The sequence below is a fragment of the Alosa pseudoharengus genome, unplaced genomic scaffold (genome assembly GCF_046254945.1).
Source record: "Alosa pseudoharengus isolate Yale_2024_CS ecotype anadromous, Long Island Sound unplaced genomic scaffold, YU_APseudo_1.1 YU_APseudo_1.1_scf_4, whole genome shotgun sequence".
In the NCBI taxonomy this organism is placed as follows: Eukaryota; Metazoa; Chordata; class Actinopteri; order Clupeiformes; family Clupeidae; genus Alosa; species Alosa pseudoharengus.
In genome coordinates this window covers 13,843,179-13,857,904 of record NW_027468774.1, presented here as the reverse complement: position 1 = coordinate 13,857,904, position 14,726 = coordinate 13,843,179, and the positions used below count along the sequence as shown (strand labels likewise).

Genomic DNA, 14,726 nt, shown 5'->3' with positions numbered 1-14,726 from the left:
CGAGAGAGAGAGCCAAGTAGAAAAGAGATGAGGCTGAGTTTGAAATCATCATCGTAAATCATCATGTGAGCTAGATATGATTGTAAGCAGTAGCAGCTGGCTCATGTATGTCTCATGAGTTTTGTCTTATATTTATGCCATACGTGATGATCAGATGAAGAAGCATTTGAGTTCTTTTGTGTGCTTCCCTGAAGCTCAGCGTACAATTTCATAAAGTGACATAATATGCAGCCAAGTTGCCATTATCAGTCATACATTTACAGATATAGCAGGCAGACAGATATAAGAGGAGGTTAAGAAAAAAAGCTCAAATGAATTTCTGAATTTTAGATAGAATATATCACTCTGAATACATCTCCCTTATTCCCTGGGTATTTGAAAAGACGTCGTCGTCCGAGGCAATTTCCTCGCAACGTTCCAAGATCCTGTGGAACAAATAGGCCTGGATTTGTGAAAGAATGAGATATGAGCCCATCCTCCTCCTCCTCCTCCTCCTCTCTTTTTCTTAATATGTCTGCTTTTCCATTTCTTCATGTCCCCTGCAGTTTCATTTTGCGACACACAGCCTTCGTGCTGTAATGCTGTTTTCCTCCGACGATTGAGTGACCATCTGACTGACACACACACACACACACACGACACAAACACACCAGAGGGAGCAGCCTCTGTGAAGGTGTTGTCTCTCTTTGGTCAGTCAGATTATGGTGTGTGCAGACTGTGCTCTGGCAGGCCCTCGGTCTCAATGCTGCTGCAGGCTACAGAGAGGTGTGGCCATCGCTGTATGCCCGCAACCATTTGAAGTACAGTCATTACCCAACCGCAGGTTCACAGGAGTTGCTCCTCTAGCTCAAAGGCAAAGGTGCACAGCTGCAATCCTTCCTTGCTGTTTTTCTGTGCTGCTGACTTCTATGCATTACTCTCTTTCTCTCTCTCTCTCTCTCTAATATTCTTTCTAATATTTTCCCTTTTACGTTCCCCAAACTCTGACTCACCATCATATGTGAGCCTTCATCTATGCTCTTCTCTTTCTCTCTCTCTTTCACTCTCTCTCTGTCTCTCTACCTGTCTTATTTCTTTCTCTCACAAACACACACCACACAAACACAAGCACACACTCTCTCTCACCCGGTGTGCACAGCGCTCATTGTTAGTCTGTCATCTGAAAGAACTTTCTGAAGTTGTGTGTTCCCCCGAGAGGGATGGAGAAACCTCTCTCCTGCTGCTACTGCTGCGGCGGTGGCACAGGCACCATGTGCTGCCGTCAGCTTAGCAGCCCAGATCCCTTTTAATGCTCCAAATTCCAGTTGACTTTTTCCTCCTGCCACGCATTGTCTAAGTGGATGGATTTACCCAGGGCAATTTATGGAGCACCCACCACCCATCTACTCAGCAGGATATTAACTCAAGCCAGTCAGCCTCAGCCAATGTCTCAGTGGTCTTATTACTGCTGCTTGACAGCACAGAACCTGAATGGAGATCTTTCTTAGAGCCAGAAAAATCCAAAATTCATTATTAGGAGAGGAGCTATTCAAATCATTAGAAACCTATGCCACCCCAAATCCTACCCTCCCCTGCCTTCAAATCATTAAATGCTTTTTAACTGTGCAAAAAGGTTTGGGCAGCTTACTTTATGTGTACTATTTTCCTCAGGTAGATTGATTTATTGCATGCAATGGTTTTTTTTCCACCAGGCCTTTCACAAAATGAGTCTATGCTGAACAGCACTGTTTCTTGCAGGAAAGAAAAACCTATGCATATATTTTCTCTTGTTTTCGACAGCAGTCCTCATTCTCACCTTCAAGCAACATAAATTTGAACGCTCTTTTGCATGCAGTCATAAATACAGTCTCTGGGCCATCGGAGAACATTAGTGCAGCGTCGCTCGGCAAAATGCGGGGGAGAGTATTGGCTCAGTTACCTCTTTGTCAAAAGTGATGGGCTCTCTCTCTCTCTCTCTCTCTCTCTCACTCAACTGAGCGGGCGACACGCATTAAGAGACTCCTTCACTGGCATCCCTGTTGCAGACAAGTGCATATCCATAACTAAATAACCTTCACCTTCTGTCAGTGTGGCACACGGACCCCCTCTGTGTGATCGGCCGCATAATGGCCTCGGCTGAAAGTACACGAGTCCGAAACGCTCCCCCCGCTGGTGATTGATGGGCGCTTAATTCAGTTTTACTGGCCTCTAATGATTCTTTTAAAGGATGAAATGGGCTGGGACAGCCCTGGAGGAGTGGCGGGAGGCTGCTCGCTACGTTCTTAAGTAATGAAAGCGTCCATTTCATTGTATAACCGATGTCCATGCCCTGTTCAGATGATCCACGGGGCATAAAAGTACTCTGTCAGACACCTTCTTATAATCACTTGTAATTTAGTCCCTGAAATCCTCTCTCTGAGGATGGTTTCTGTACACTGTGGCAGGTATAGAGAGATATGAGTTATGGATGGTGGTGATGAGCTGCCAGTCACTGCGTGACAGGAGGACTACTGCACATCCTGTAGAGAGCTGCACTCGCAGCTCTTTAAACATGTCCCAGTAATACCTACCCTTCAAGTTACAAACAGTACAGAGCTTCCCAATTATGCAAACGTATTTCAAACCTAGAAGGTAAGTACAGGGTGAAGGTGTCTCTGATATAGCAGCAGGTCACAACAGACTTCTGTCAGCTTTGTTATTCACCACATTGCTCATCTGTCGTCGTGAGACCAGTAGGGATAAGAGACTTGCTATGAAGCACTAGCCAATATCAAATGGTATTCAGAACAGATTTGTCTTGCTTTCACTGTGTTAATAACAACAGAAGTGGGTCTCCTTTGTGTCTGAGACACTGAATAATCTTGCATAGTATCTTGAATATTTTTGTTCCCTGAAGCCAAGGCCAAATTATGGTTATTTTATGTTATGATGGCTTTCAACAGATGTGGAGGTATTTATTGACATTCACTGAACACACAATGTTATTCGTCGGAATAATCTAATGTTATGTACATTAGGGTTGATTTGATGGTATCCATTTATCATCCATTTGTCATATTGTCATAACATTTCGAAATGTGCATCAACCCAAAGTCAGTTCTATCGGTCTGTTTGTTTTGACAGGCAATCTTACTGAAATTACATTTATATGTGCATCACAGTAAAAGATTGAATAATTATTGCATATCTGATGTTAAACTACAATTGAGGAGTTTACAGTAGGTGTACCTTATACTCGTGTTGGAGCTACATGTATTCCGTGCTGGCAAAGGCCCTGCAATTTTACAAATTGTGATTCACTTCCTCTAAGCTGCTCAAGTGTAACCCAAATAATTACAGCCCTGCTCTTGAGAAACCATCGGCCTGTGAGCCCATGCAGTGAGTTACGGGTGCCCTTGAGTAAGGCAGCCTCTCTAGGCTGGCCACACCACAGGGTCTGCCTCTGTCCATCTTGAATGCTACTTAAGTGGGTGTCTCCAACCGCTGGGTCTAGAGAAGAGAAGACAGGGTTGATTGCCCCCTGTCTCGGCTGTCAAGAGGATGTCAAGGGAAGGAATGATGATTCTCTGCCATCAGGTTTTCACAACACCCACCCATATGGTACCTCCCCTACTCAGCATGCAGACCATCGCATAAGATGGAGCTAGATTAAGGTTCTCCTCATCTATGCTTCGTGAGAGGAAAAAACAAGTGTCATAATGAAGCAGCATTTAGGGAATTCTGTAGAATTGCAGTTGTTTTGGGAGAGTAGGCCTACAGCAATTACAAGGAAATTCTAATTCTGGGTTGGCCTGAACTGCTGAATGTCACTTTTGTGAAATAGTTGCATAGTTTTTGTGTGTTTCAGTGAATGCTCTTTGTTCATATGGGTATCACACAACTGATCAATACCATAATTGTTTTTTCCAATAAATAATTACACAGTTACTCTCAACATCAGTAAAATCTGTTGAAAAAGTGACAAAATAATTGACATTCTCCCACTCAGATGCAAGGGTTTGTTTAATTGGTTAGATTACATCAATTAATTCATGCCACTGCAAATATCAAACAGCTACGAGGTGTTTTATGTTTTGTATCAGAACTACAGAAACTGCAACCGTAAGCCACTTGGGGTTCAATAGGCACAATAGACAAACTCAAGTAGTAGTAGTGTAGATGGATGAAAGCTAGCAGCTGAGTAGCACTATCCAATAGCTCAGTGACACCGACAATAGTGATTACAAGAGATTCAAGGCTGTAGAGGATTATGAGAGGAGACTTCCTGGCAGATAGCTTAAAATTGAGCATTGAGCAGTGTTTTTTAACACTTAACTACGATAACACCCTTCACAACCTTGGGTTGAAAAAAAAGCATGCAATCAATTTAAAAACAAGTTGCTCCGTTTGAGGAAGGGGGGGGGGGTATTTGTCTGTCCCCCCTGGCAATTCAGTCCTGGATTAGGATCATTTCCTCCTTTTTATATGCTCTGGCTGCAGTGCATTGAGCCTTCTCTTTTTAGCTCCCTCGTGACTTTTGTTGTGCAGTGTGACATTGGAGCTCCTCACATGCACCGCCGCCCAGCCTGTTTGATGGACTGCAAAAAATGCCACCACCAATCCGGCTTTTTTAAAATTGTGTTCTCCTCATGTTTGGATGAGGTATCATAACTTGTCACTCCAGTTGAAAGTCCCGCCTGCATCTTTGATTAATAGTGTGAGCCCACTAAACACTAACACACTAGTTTTGCCCTCGGATTGTTAGTGTGAGAGTGTGTCTCTGTGTGTGTGTGTTTGTGTGTGTGGGCTGTATACTGCCAGACTGACTGACAGATAAAAAGCAGGCTACTGCTCACCGGAGTCCTTTTAGAGGTAATTGAGTTAACAGTAAGAGTCAAAAAGCACACCCACATTTTTTATAGATTACAGGGAAGATATCATCACAGGAAAGCTCATCCTCTGTCTGTCCTTACCACATCTTGTAACACAGTCTTGGTTCTTACCTGATTTCTTTAGGTTTGTTGATGTAGATAATCTTCCTTTTTGCTATGTGTACATCTGCTTTGAGTACAGTATGAGCTACATCAAACAGAATTAAATGTTCTTTTTTCCCCAGACATATTTACAAAAATGTCTGTAGCCTACAGGAAATAGAATGTGACCTGGCTGATTAAACAGGTTTACAGCATCAGGGATCAGTCTGGCTAGCGTGCCTTTTTGATAGCGGCTTGTGGCTGATTTCCGCCATAGTTTTCTAGCAATAGTTTGTAATGGGATGTAAAGGGGGAGTGATGGAAGCCAGCTAATGACAAAGGAGGAAAGAGGCAGGTTTTATCAGAGGAGCCCATCAGGGCCGGGAACATCCACTTTGAGACTGCAACATCTCCTGTCGGAACATTTCATCTTCAATAATAATCCTAACAAATTGAATTTCCAACCCCTCCTTCACCCACCTGTTTTGGTGTACTAACAAGTCTAGCATTCTGAGTGGTGGCACAGCCAATGACTTTTAAGAAGCAAAGGAAGGGAGTCAAAGGAGAGGAAGTTTGGATGCAGACGAGACTGTCGTCTGCATTGGGCCATGTGGTGGCAGTGGTGGGGGGAGACAAATGGAAAGTGAAGGCTTCATTGAGCGCACCTGGCAGAGGAGGAGAGGTGGACGAGACAGGCAGCGCCTGTGCGATACCTGTCTAACAGACATCTGCCCGTGCTGCTCGGGGACCACCGGCAGATGGGAAGGGTCTCTCTGAAGTCGGAAGGATTTCGCGAGGAGGAGGGCGTAGTTGCGATTCTCATTGGAGGACAAAACACCATAATTGAGGAGGACGTGTTGAGACACACAGGGCTGGCATCTCAAGAGATGCCAAAGCCTAGTCTCAAATGTAGTTACACTGGGACAGGAAAAAGTCAGTTTTATACTTTGACGAGGTTATATGAAAGAAATTGATATTCCTTGCCATTTTCAGTTTGGTAATTCTATATACATAATGCACAATCGTTTTTTCAAAGTACACTTCACCAGGGCTTCAAACTAGATTTTTTTCATTCGGTTCGTTCCGAGCAGAATCATTATTTTAATGTTTCCGGTTTTGCGTTCCACCTTAAAATTACTGTTCCTACTAGGGATGTAACGAATTGGCTAAAAATCGATAGGCATCAATACACACTACAACCGGTTGAGGAAAAAATTAATCGCGGTGCAAACGTTGACGCAAATCATAGCTCTTTCATTGTAGAGCTATGTGCAACTTTACCAAAGACAAAGAGTAGCCTATAGAAATAGGCTACCTTACACAGCTTACCTTGCCTCTCTCTCTTTCTCTCTCTCTCTCTCTCTCTCTCTCTCTCTCTCAATGAACACACCCTTTCACCATCATGCAAGCAAGGATTCTTTGCTATTAAATCCGGCTAGCATGATTAGCACGCTGCACAAATGTGTTCATAACTGTTGCATTCAGTTGACTGCTAAATTGTTATCATCTAAAGGTAGACTATTACTTTGAAACGTAAAAACACACATGGGGAAACTGAACAATCTAACCAGTAGAGACTGATGAGCTAGCCTACTTTCTTTACAATATTTTTTAGGCTTCAACTACTGTAGTTCTGCTGACAGCTGAAGACAGAAAGAGGTAGAAAGAGCTGTTGGAGCTTAATGTAGCTTAATAGTAACATAACCTAGGCTATAATATGTGCATAATGAATAAATAATCAGAAATACAGTATATTTTCTTTTTATATCAGTAGTTTAAATAATAATAATAATAATAATAATAATATTATAATAATATCATAGGCTACATAGCCCAAAAAATGCTAATCGAACGCATACAAAATGGTGGTATAGTCATAGAGTTCCAGTATTTCTCCAAAAATTCATTTGTAACCATTTCTCCCTCAACTCCTCTTTCTTTGGCAGGAGATGTCAACGTGTGGGGTTGTGCTGGGTTTTATAATGGCATTGAACGCAATTCAGCCAATCATAATTTAGGATCGGAACTATCTGTTTTAGAATTACGCAACAAGCCCCAAGAGGCCATACTAGGTTCCAGTGATTTTAGAACCGCTATGGGGCGTTGTTAGACACGACGCAACAAGTAGTCTAATGATTTATTCATAGATATCATTCTTCTGCCAGAAATATATTACTAGTGTAACTTAAAGGTGCTCTAAGCGATGCCACACATTTTTTAGGCTAACACATTTTATGTCACTTACTACAAACATCACCTAACCAACCGCTAGCTGTCTGGGCCCTGAATACACTAAAAAAACGTAAAAAAACGTGATCTCTGTGGACAGCCCAGGCTCCAAAAACGGCAACAAAAACAACCTGGGCAAACCTAGCCCATAAAAACATAACAAAGTGTTCCAGCAAATCACAGACGAGATGCACGTTTAGGAGAGGTGATGTTACCTAGCATCGCTTAGAGCACCTTTAATATCAGAGAAAGATTATTATTATTTTCATTATACTAGTACACACCTTGTCCCTTGAAATCATCAGGAAGAATATGTTATGAGCCTGAGCAGCGGCCTCAGCTTTTGAACTTTCTGGAGTTTTTACATTTTGTGTACACTTGATTTGATCAGGTGGAAAGGAGTATATCAGTGGCCTTGTTGGCATTCAAGATTGCACTCATACCTGAATATCAAAGTGAATAAGTCAATGGAGCAGGAGATGCAGACATGTGAATCTGTTCATCCCTCTGTTTCAGCCTGCACACCAGAGTTTCTCATCTTAAGACAGTAAGGTATTGAGCACAAGATCCATTTTTTATGCTTTGCTAAAATTAGTGACATTGCTGCTCTCCATATCCCTGACAATTCTTACGTTGTATCCAAGATGGTTTTTTTTATCTAAACCTCATGTTTTGCTCTTGAAAAACACAGTGAGTCCCATCTGTAAGAGAACATAGATTAAAAGTAGTACAACAGACCATAAAACATTGCCTTGGCTTTAAAATTTATGAAAAGTTACTTCAGAGCACATTTCTTTTCTGTAGAGAGAGTTGGATTTCAGAGCAGGGACGTTAAATTAAAAATGCATTCCCCTCCAGATCTTCACACTATCAAAGTGAAATGAAAAGAACAATGTGAGAACACTTGAATCAAGTTGTCAAAGCACAGAAAAGAAGTATGTCTTATGAAATGTGCATTGATAATTTGATATTGAAGCATTGCTTGAAAAGCATGTTTAGACAAGGTGGACCGTGCTTGATATTGTTCCGGCTCACTCTGATCAGTCAGAGTTATGGACTCTTGTCTGCAAGGACACCAGTCCTTGGTTCACTGTCTCTGAACAGTGAGTCCCTGAACTTTGACATCTGGGAATAATAAATTATTCTGAAAAGAAACTTTCCTTCCACATCCAGTGTTCGGAGTGGCACTGGACTGACCGCCAGATACAGGAAGTGTGTCCAACAGACACTGTTGTTTGTTTATACATGCATAACCTGCCCCAGTGTTTATAGTACATGTGATGTTTGATAGAAAATGGCTTAGGCATACAGGTGTGTTTTGGAAGTTACAGTTTAACTTTCAACTTCTGACTCTGGATCTCACTTGCTTTGACAAACACTCAAATCAGTATACTATGGACTTTAATGTCAACTAGAGGAGGCATGCTGTCTAAGCTCTATTTTTTCCTTGAGAAAAGACATCGGAAGAAGGAAAGAATGCTTAAGGCTTATTGCCCTCTCTAATCCTGGATGGCGACAACCTCAGAGGAATAGCCGTCATTTAGCTCCTCTCACGCGTTTGAGATGAAGCAATGAGAGGCTAAGTCTTTCCCTTGAAATGCTTGTCAAACAGCATCTTAGGTCCATTATAGATTATTAATGTAAAACTTGTTTCAATCCACTGTGGAATGCAATTGGCAACAATTTTATGTATGCAGTGGTAGAGAACAAAGCATACTTTATGCAGCAGCTCTCTCTGTGGTGGATCAGTAAAGCAGTAGATGTTTATCACCACAAGGTTTTCTCTACAAAAGCCTCACAGAGCTGTTTAGCATGAATTCAGATGTCTGACTCGGTCATATTATCAGAACTGCTTTCCAGAGGGAGATGTTCTCTGTTCAGACCCAAATGCCAAAAATGTATCTTTCAATGCCATGCAGGCGTTTTATTATAGCCTTTTGGCTTCTGGCACACTGAACTGATGTGCAGCATTTTTAATAGCCAAGAAGTGACATCCGAGTTTCTCTCCGTTTGGCATGCAACAGAGACCTTGCCTTTGGGCTGACCTCAACAAAGCTAGCAAATCGACAGAAACATATTGAGTACATTTCCTGTATTATTTCTGGTCCCAGAGGCACAAGGAGAGCAGCTCCCATGCTTATTTTTAATATATTTGTTTTTGTAAAAAAAAATATATATATATATATTTTAATAAAACTGGGTTTCAACAAAATGTCTTTAGGTTATTGATATTATTTGGGGAAGGAAGTGTAATTAATACAGGGTTTGCCCTGCCTGCCCCTCCTGAGTCCAATCATCTTTTAAAATGTGAAGTATTTAATATGCTGATATTCGGAGGAAGGACTCCTTGCTATCTAAACCTCAATGGATTTCAGAATTCTCTACAGTTTTTTTTAACACAATTCTAATTTTAACTACTCTTTGAAGTACTAAATTATTCCAACAGCAACAAAACTTTTCTCTTCTGTGTTTCAGAAAGACTATCTGTCTGTCTCTGCAAGTCTTTTAAGCAAAACCATGAAATAAATTCATCCATTGTTACTTGTCCATTGAGACTAACATGGCATGTTGAAACTAACCATGGCTCTCTTGATGGCAAAATTGGAAGAGAAAGATTGGATATGTTTAGTAGGAAACTGTCCTATCATATCATGAGAGCTGAACGCACTGAAATGAATCTCTTCAAAAGAGTGGGCTGCATTCTCATGATGATCTCATGGAGATCTCACTAACGCCTCACCACCACCACCCCAGCCATTGGATTAATGGCTTCAGTTATGATGGCTCAATAAAAGTCATAACCCTAGTCTCCCACATACCACCCCCCATCTCCATTCACACACATTTATATTCAGAGTCATAAGTCATATACATGCAACAGCAGTGGGTGTTTTTCAACACAGTTGATCAGAGTGTTATTTCAGGGGTGGCTAGGCGATTGAGTGAGAGGACAATGTGGCTTTGCTATGGAGGCACAGTACATTTTTTAACCATCTCCGCAGTTGGAGGTTGTTAACCCCATATCCCACTGATTCTTTCTCCCATGGGCCTTCATTTAGCTCAGTCTTAGGGCTAAGAAAAGACAGTGGTGGACGACGTAGGATGGAGCACTTGCTGGCTTTTCTTCAGCCACATATCCTGTTCCCCGCTCTGACAGGTTGTTTACCGAGCTCACAGCAATACTTTACGATGACCTTTTTATGACTGTTCCCGCCTGTCAACTCTTGAATGAGGTCTGCTGATAGTAAATACAGCTATTTTAACATTCAATTTTTCAATTATTCATGATGCACCTCTCACATGAAGGCAGGCATGCTCACTCTGCATAACAGGACAAATGTGACACGGACATGTGATTTTTGGCAGAGGAGACAATTGATGGACGTTTGTTGGAGTGCTGCTACGGGAGTGCCCCTCTGCCTGTCCTCCTCTGCGCTGTTGTTGCTCGACTGGTGGGTGGGTGAAGGAGGGTCCGTAATGAACCAGCTGCCACTGCTACATTCCAGTTCATACCAGAGATGTGTTCTGCCGATAGTGGCTAGTAAACGCCCCCTCCCCTACTTTTGTGTCCCAGCCATCTGGACCTGCTAATTAGCATGATTCTTGAGGCAGGCAGTACAATTAATGAGTAGAATTAGCCAGCTCATTGCTTAGGTGTGGCAGGAAGTACTGCTCTTGGTCATTGTGCTACCAATGACAAGGTCATGGACTTGACTCAAACGGGAGTACAAATGCTGATTTAATGTCTTCATTATGGCCGGTGGTGCTTGTTGGGGAAGGAAGAAAGCAGAGTAATTGGGCAAAAAACAACCGGTGAAGTTTAACTTGTGTGAACATGATTTCTGACTGGTGTTTGTACTGTTTGCTTTTAGGTGATGTGGCTCCATACTTCAAAACGGAGCCTGGACCCCCAGAGATCCATCTGGAGGGTAATCGTCTGGTGCTGACGTGCTTGGCTGAAGGGAGCTGGCCACTGGAGTTCAAATGGATGCTCAACAACACAGACATCACCTCCTTCACACATGCGTATAAGTAAGCATTGCCTTCTTTTTCTAACTCCATAACACTTACTTGCCTATTCCCATTTTTATTCCCCTTGTGGGATGTTGGTCATGGTCACAATACATTGTTACTTATGTATTTGTTCTTCTTTCTCTTGCCAAATGTCCATGTAGTCAAGTCAAGTCATTTTATTTGTTTAGCACAGCGGTTCCCAAACTTTTTTCCCCGCGGACCACCTTCTACATCCTGACTCGGCTCGCGTACCCCCACCATCCAACACATAAAAAAGTAACACATTCTATTGACGCATTCCAGGCATCGTTGTTTAATTAGCCGCCCTACATGATAACATAATCAAAATGTACAACTGGTCTATGAGCTCTCACGTTAAAAAAAAACAGTGTGGAGAACCACATTAGAATGGTTAGGTAGCATCTCACTGCAGACCACGCACTGTGGCTTTGGGCAGTCTGTCTCCCAATCCACGAAGCCTAGGACTATACTGTATGCCTCATCATACTTTTGTTTTCTTTGCGCAGTCTTTTCTGTCTCGTTCTTTCTTTTATCCCCCTGCGCTCCATCTCCACCTTCATTAGTCTGCCCCCATCCCATCGTTACCTGTGTCCTGCTCTGTTTCTCTCGCTTCTCCTCTTCGATCGCTTTAATTAGGCCTTTTGGACAGTGTCCCTGTTTTTAGCCACTTCCATGTTTACGCAGCGTTCTACCTAGCCTATACTTCAACGAAACTAACGCGCCAGATATTCTGGCTGCCCGCAGGAAATCACGTGTATTGTGTGTAGCTTATTTTTTTAATGAAAACATAGCCTATTATAAAGTTTACAAATGATTTCCTTTAATTTCACGTTTCCATATCATTATAAGCCGATTCGAAATTATGTATTATTTATTAATTAATTAGAGTATTACGTAATTAATTAATTATTTTTAACTCCTTTCCGCCATTGCCCTTTTCATCTCGCGTACCCCCTAGTGGCAGCTCGCGTACCACCAGGGGTACGAGTACCACAGTTTGGGAATCCCTGGTTTAGCACATTTAAACGAACGACAGTTGACCCAAAGTGCTTTAGAGGTTAGAGCAGGGAAGGCAGAAACAATATGCCTTGAAGATAGCCATGAGCTTTTGAATTCTGCCACTTGCATGATGAATGCATGATGATTGCATGAATGTAAGAAAACAGTATTGGAGGGTTTTTCCCTCTTGACAGCACATGAAAATGACTTTAAATGACTTGAAAATTGCTTCCAAGAAATGAGCGTGTCAAGGTGAGCACAAGTTGTCAAGGTGATTCTGGCTATTTATATACTACAACCCCAAAAAAGAAAAAGTTGGGACGTTGTGTAAAATGTGAATAAAAACAGAATGTAATAATCTGCAAATCTCTTAAACTCATATTTAGTTGCAAAAAGGACACAGACAACATATCAAATGTTGACTATTTAATGGAAAATATATGTTAATTTTGAATTTGATACCAGCAACATGTTTCAAAAAAAGTTGGACGGGGGTAACAAAATGCTGCTAAAGTTGTGTAATGATAAAGAACACAAAAGGAAGAATGTTTCACAACTAATTACAGTAACTGGCAACACGATTGGGTATGAAAAAGAGCATCCAGGAGAGGCAGGGTCTCTTAAAGGTAAATGTAGGGGTATTCATCACTCTGTGTAAACCTGTGTGAATAAATGGTGAAACAATGTCATTTTAATGCTTCTTAACATGAAATTGTGACATATTTAGGGAATTCATCATCTACAGGACATAATAGTATTAAAACATTCAGAGAATCCAGGGAAATCTTTGCAAACAAGGGAAATAGCTGAAAAACAAATTGAATGGCCGTGGCCTTTTGGACCTCAGATACTTGGACCTCAGGAACTGCATCAACACCAGACCTGTTTCCAGACCTGTCATTGTATGGGCTCAGGAAAACCTCTGATAACAATTGTCTATGTGCCCAGTTTGATACTCAATTCAAAAACTGCAGCCAAAATTGTAACAGCTAAAATTTTATTGAGACATGATACAGAAAATACCACCCTCTTATCTGGGCCTGAGCCTGTTTTAAATGGACTGAGGTAACGTGGAAAAAGGTCCTGTGGTTAGACCAATCAAAGTTTGCCATTCTTTTTGGAAATCAGGGACTCATCTGGGCTAAAGAGGAGAGGGCCTATGCAAGTATCCAACCTATCCAACTTGTTTTAGTGCTCAGTTCGAAACCCAACATCTATGACGGTGTGGAGGAGCATTAATGCCTACAGCATGAGCATCTTGCACATTTGGCAAAGCACAATCAATTCTGAATGATGTGTACAGGTTTTGAGCAACATATACTGCCATCCAGGCAATGTCTTTTCCAGGGACGACCTTGAATATTTCAGGAAATATTCTGCACATATTTAAATAGTATTTCTCCATAGATGAAGAGTCCAGGTACTAAGATGGCCTGTCTGCAGTCCAGATTTGTCAAATTTGGTGCATAATGGAATGAAAAGCATGACTAAGAATACCCCATTCTGTTGTGTAACTGAAATCCTATATCGGGGAGTAATTGGACAACATTTCATTCTCAAAACTGTAGCAAATAGTCTCCTCAGTTCCTAAACATTTACAGAATTGTGTTAAATGAAGACGTCAAGCAGCACATTGGTAAACATGCTCCCGTCCCAACATTTTTTGAAACATGTTGCTGGCATCAAATTCAAAATGAACATATACTTTCCATGAAATAGTCCACATTTTCATTTTCAACATTTGATATGTTGTCTATGTCCTTTTTGCTGCTAAATATGGGTTTACGAGACTTGTATATTATGGCATTCTGTTTTTATTAGCATTTTACACAACGTCCCAATTTTTTCGGTTTTGGAGTTGTATATGTGAATTAAGGTAGACATTCGCCAATGCATGTGTGTGATTATTTGTGTGTGTGTGTGTGTGTGTGTGTGTGTGTGTGTGTGTGTGTGTACAGTATGTGCATGTGGTGTAATTATCTGATAACTCTTCTCAATTTGCTTACTATATGTATCTTGTCAACAGTACAAGAAGCATGCATGCCCTCATCCAATAATCGGATATCCTTAGTACAAGAAACACTCCACCTTACAAATATATATTTTTCTCCAGCCAGAGGGGAAAAAGAGTAATTGGAATTTTTCTCCCCCTCCTCTCCTCTCATCCTCCATTTGCAGAGCATTTGTATGGGCGCAGAGCATTTTGTCCTTCTATGGAATTCATTCCCTCTAATTGGTATTGCTTTTTCAATTATCTTTCATCATCTAAGCCACCGCCTCCCAGCAGCAGCAGCAGCAGCAGTGCTATTGCTATTGACTCTCTCCCAGGAGTATCTGAGTGGGGAGGCAGTGTCTGAGATGCACAGACAGGCTCTCTGACATTTCAGAGACATGGGGTGTGTGTGTGTGTGTGTGTGTGTGTGTGTGTGTGTGTGTGTGTGTGTGTGTGTGTGTGTGTGTGTGAGCGGGTGCGTGTGTGTGCGTGTACAGTATGTGCGTGTGTGTGTGTCTGGAGACTGGAGAAGTGTGACA

At 41.7% G+C, this 14,726-nt stretch overlaps 1 protein-coding gene across 3 annotated transcripts in view; it reads left to right on the top strand.

The window, feature by feature from the left end:
- The window catches only part of sdk1a (sidekick cell adhesion molecule 1a), a 237,250-nt gene that overhangs the window by 73,174 nt on the left and 149,350 nt on the right, over window positions 1–14,726 (top strand). For all 3 annotated transcript variants that reach the window (XM_076264907.1, XM_076264906.1, XM_076264908.1), the window contains exon 2: window positions 11,033–11,192. In XM_076264907.1, the coding sequence (XP_076121022.1) occupies window positions 11,033–11,192 (160 nt within the window). The remainder of the gene's footprint in view (window positions 1–11,032; window positions 11,193–14,726) is intronic.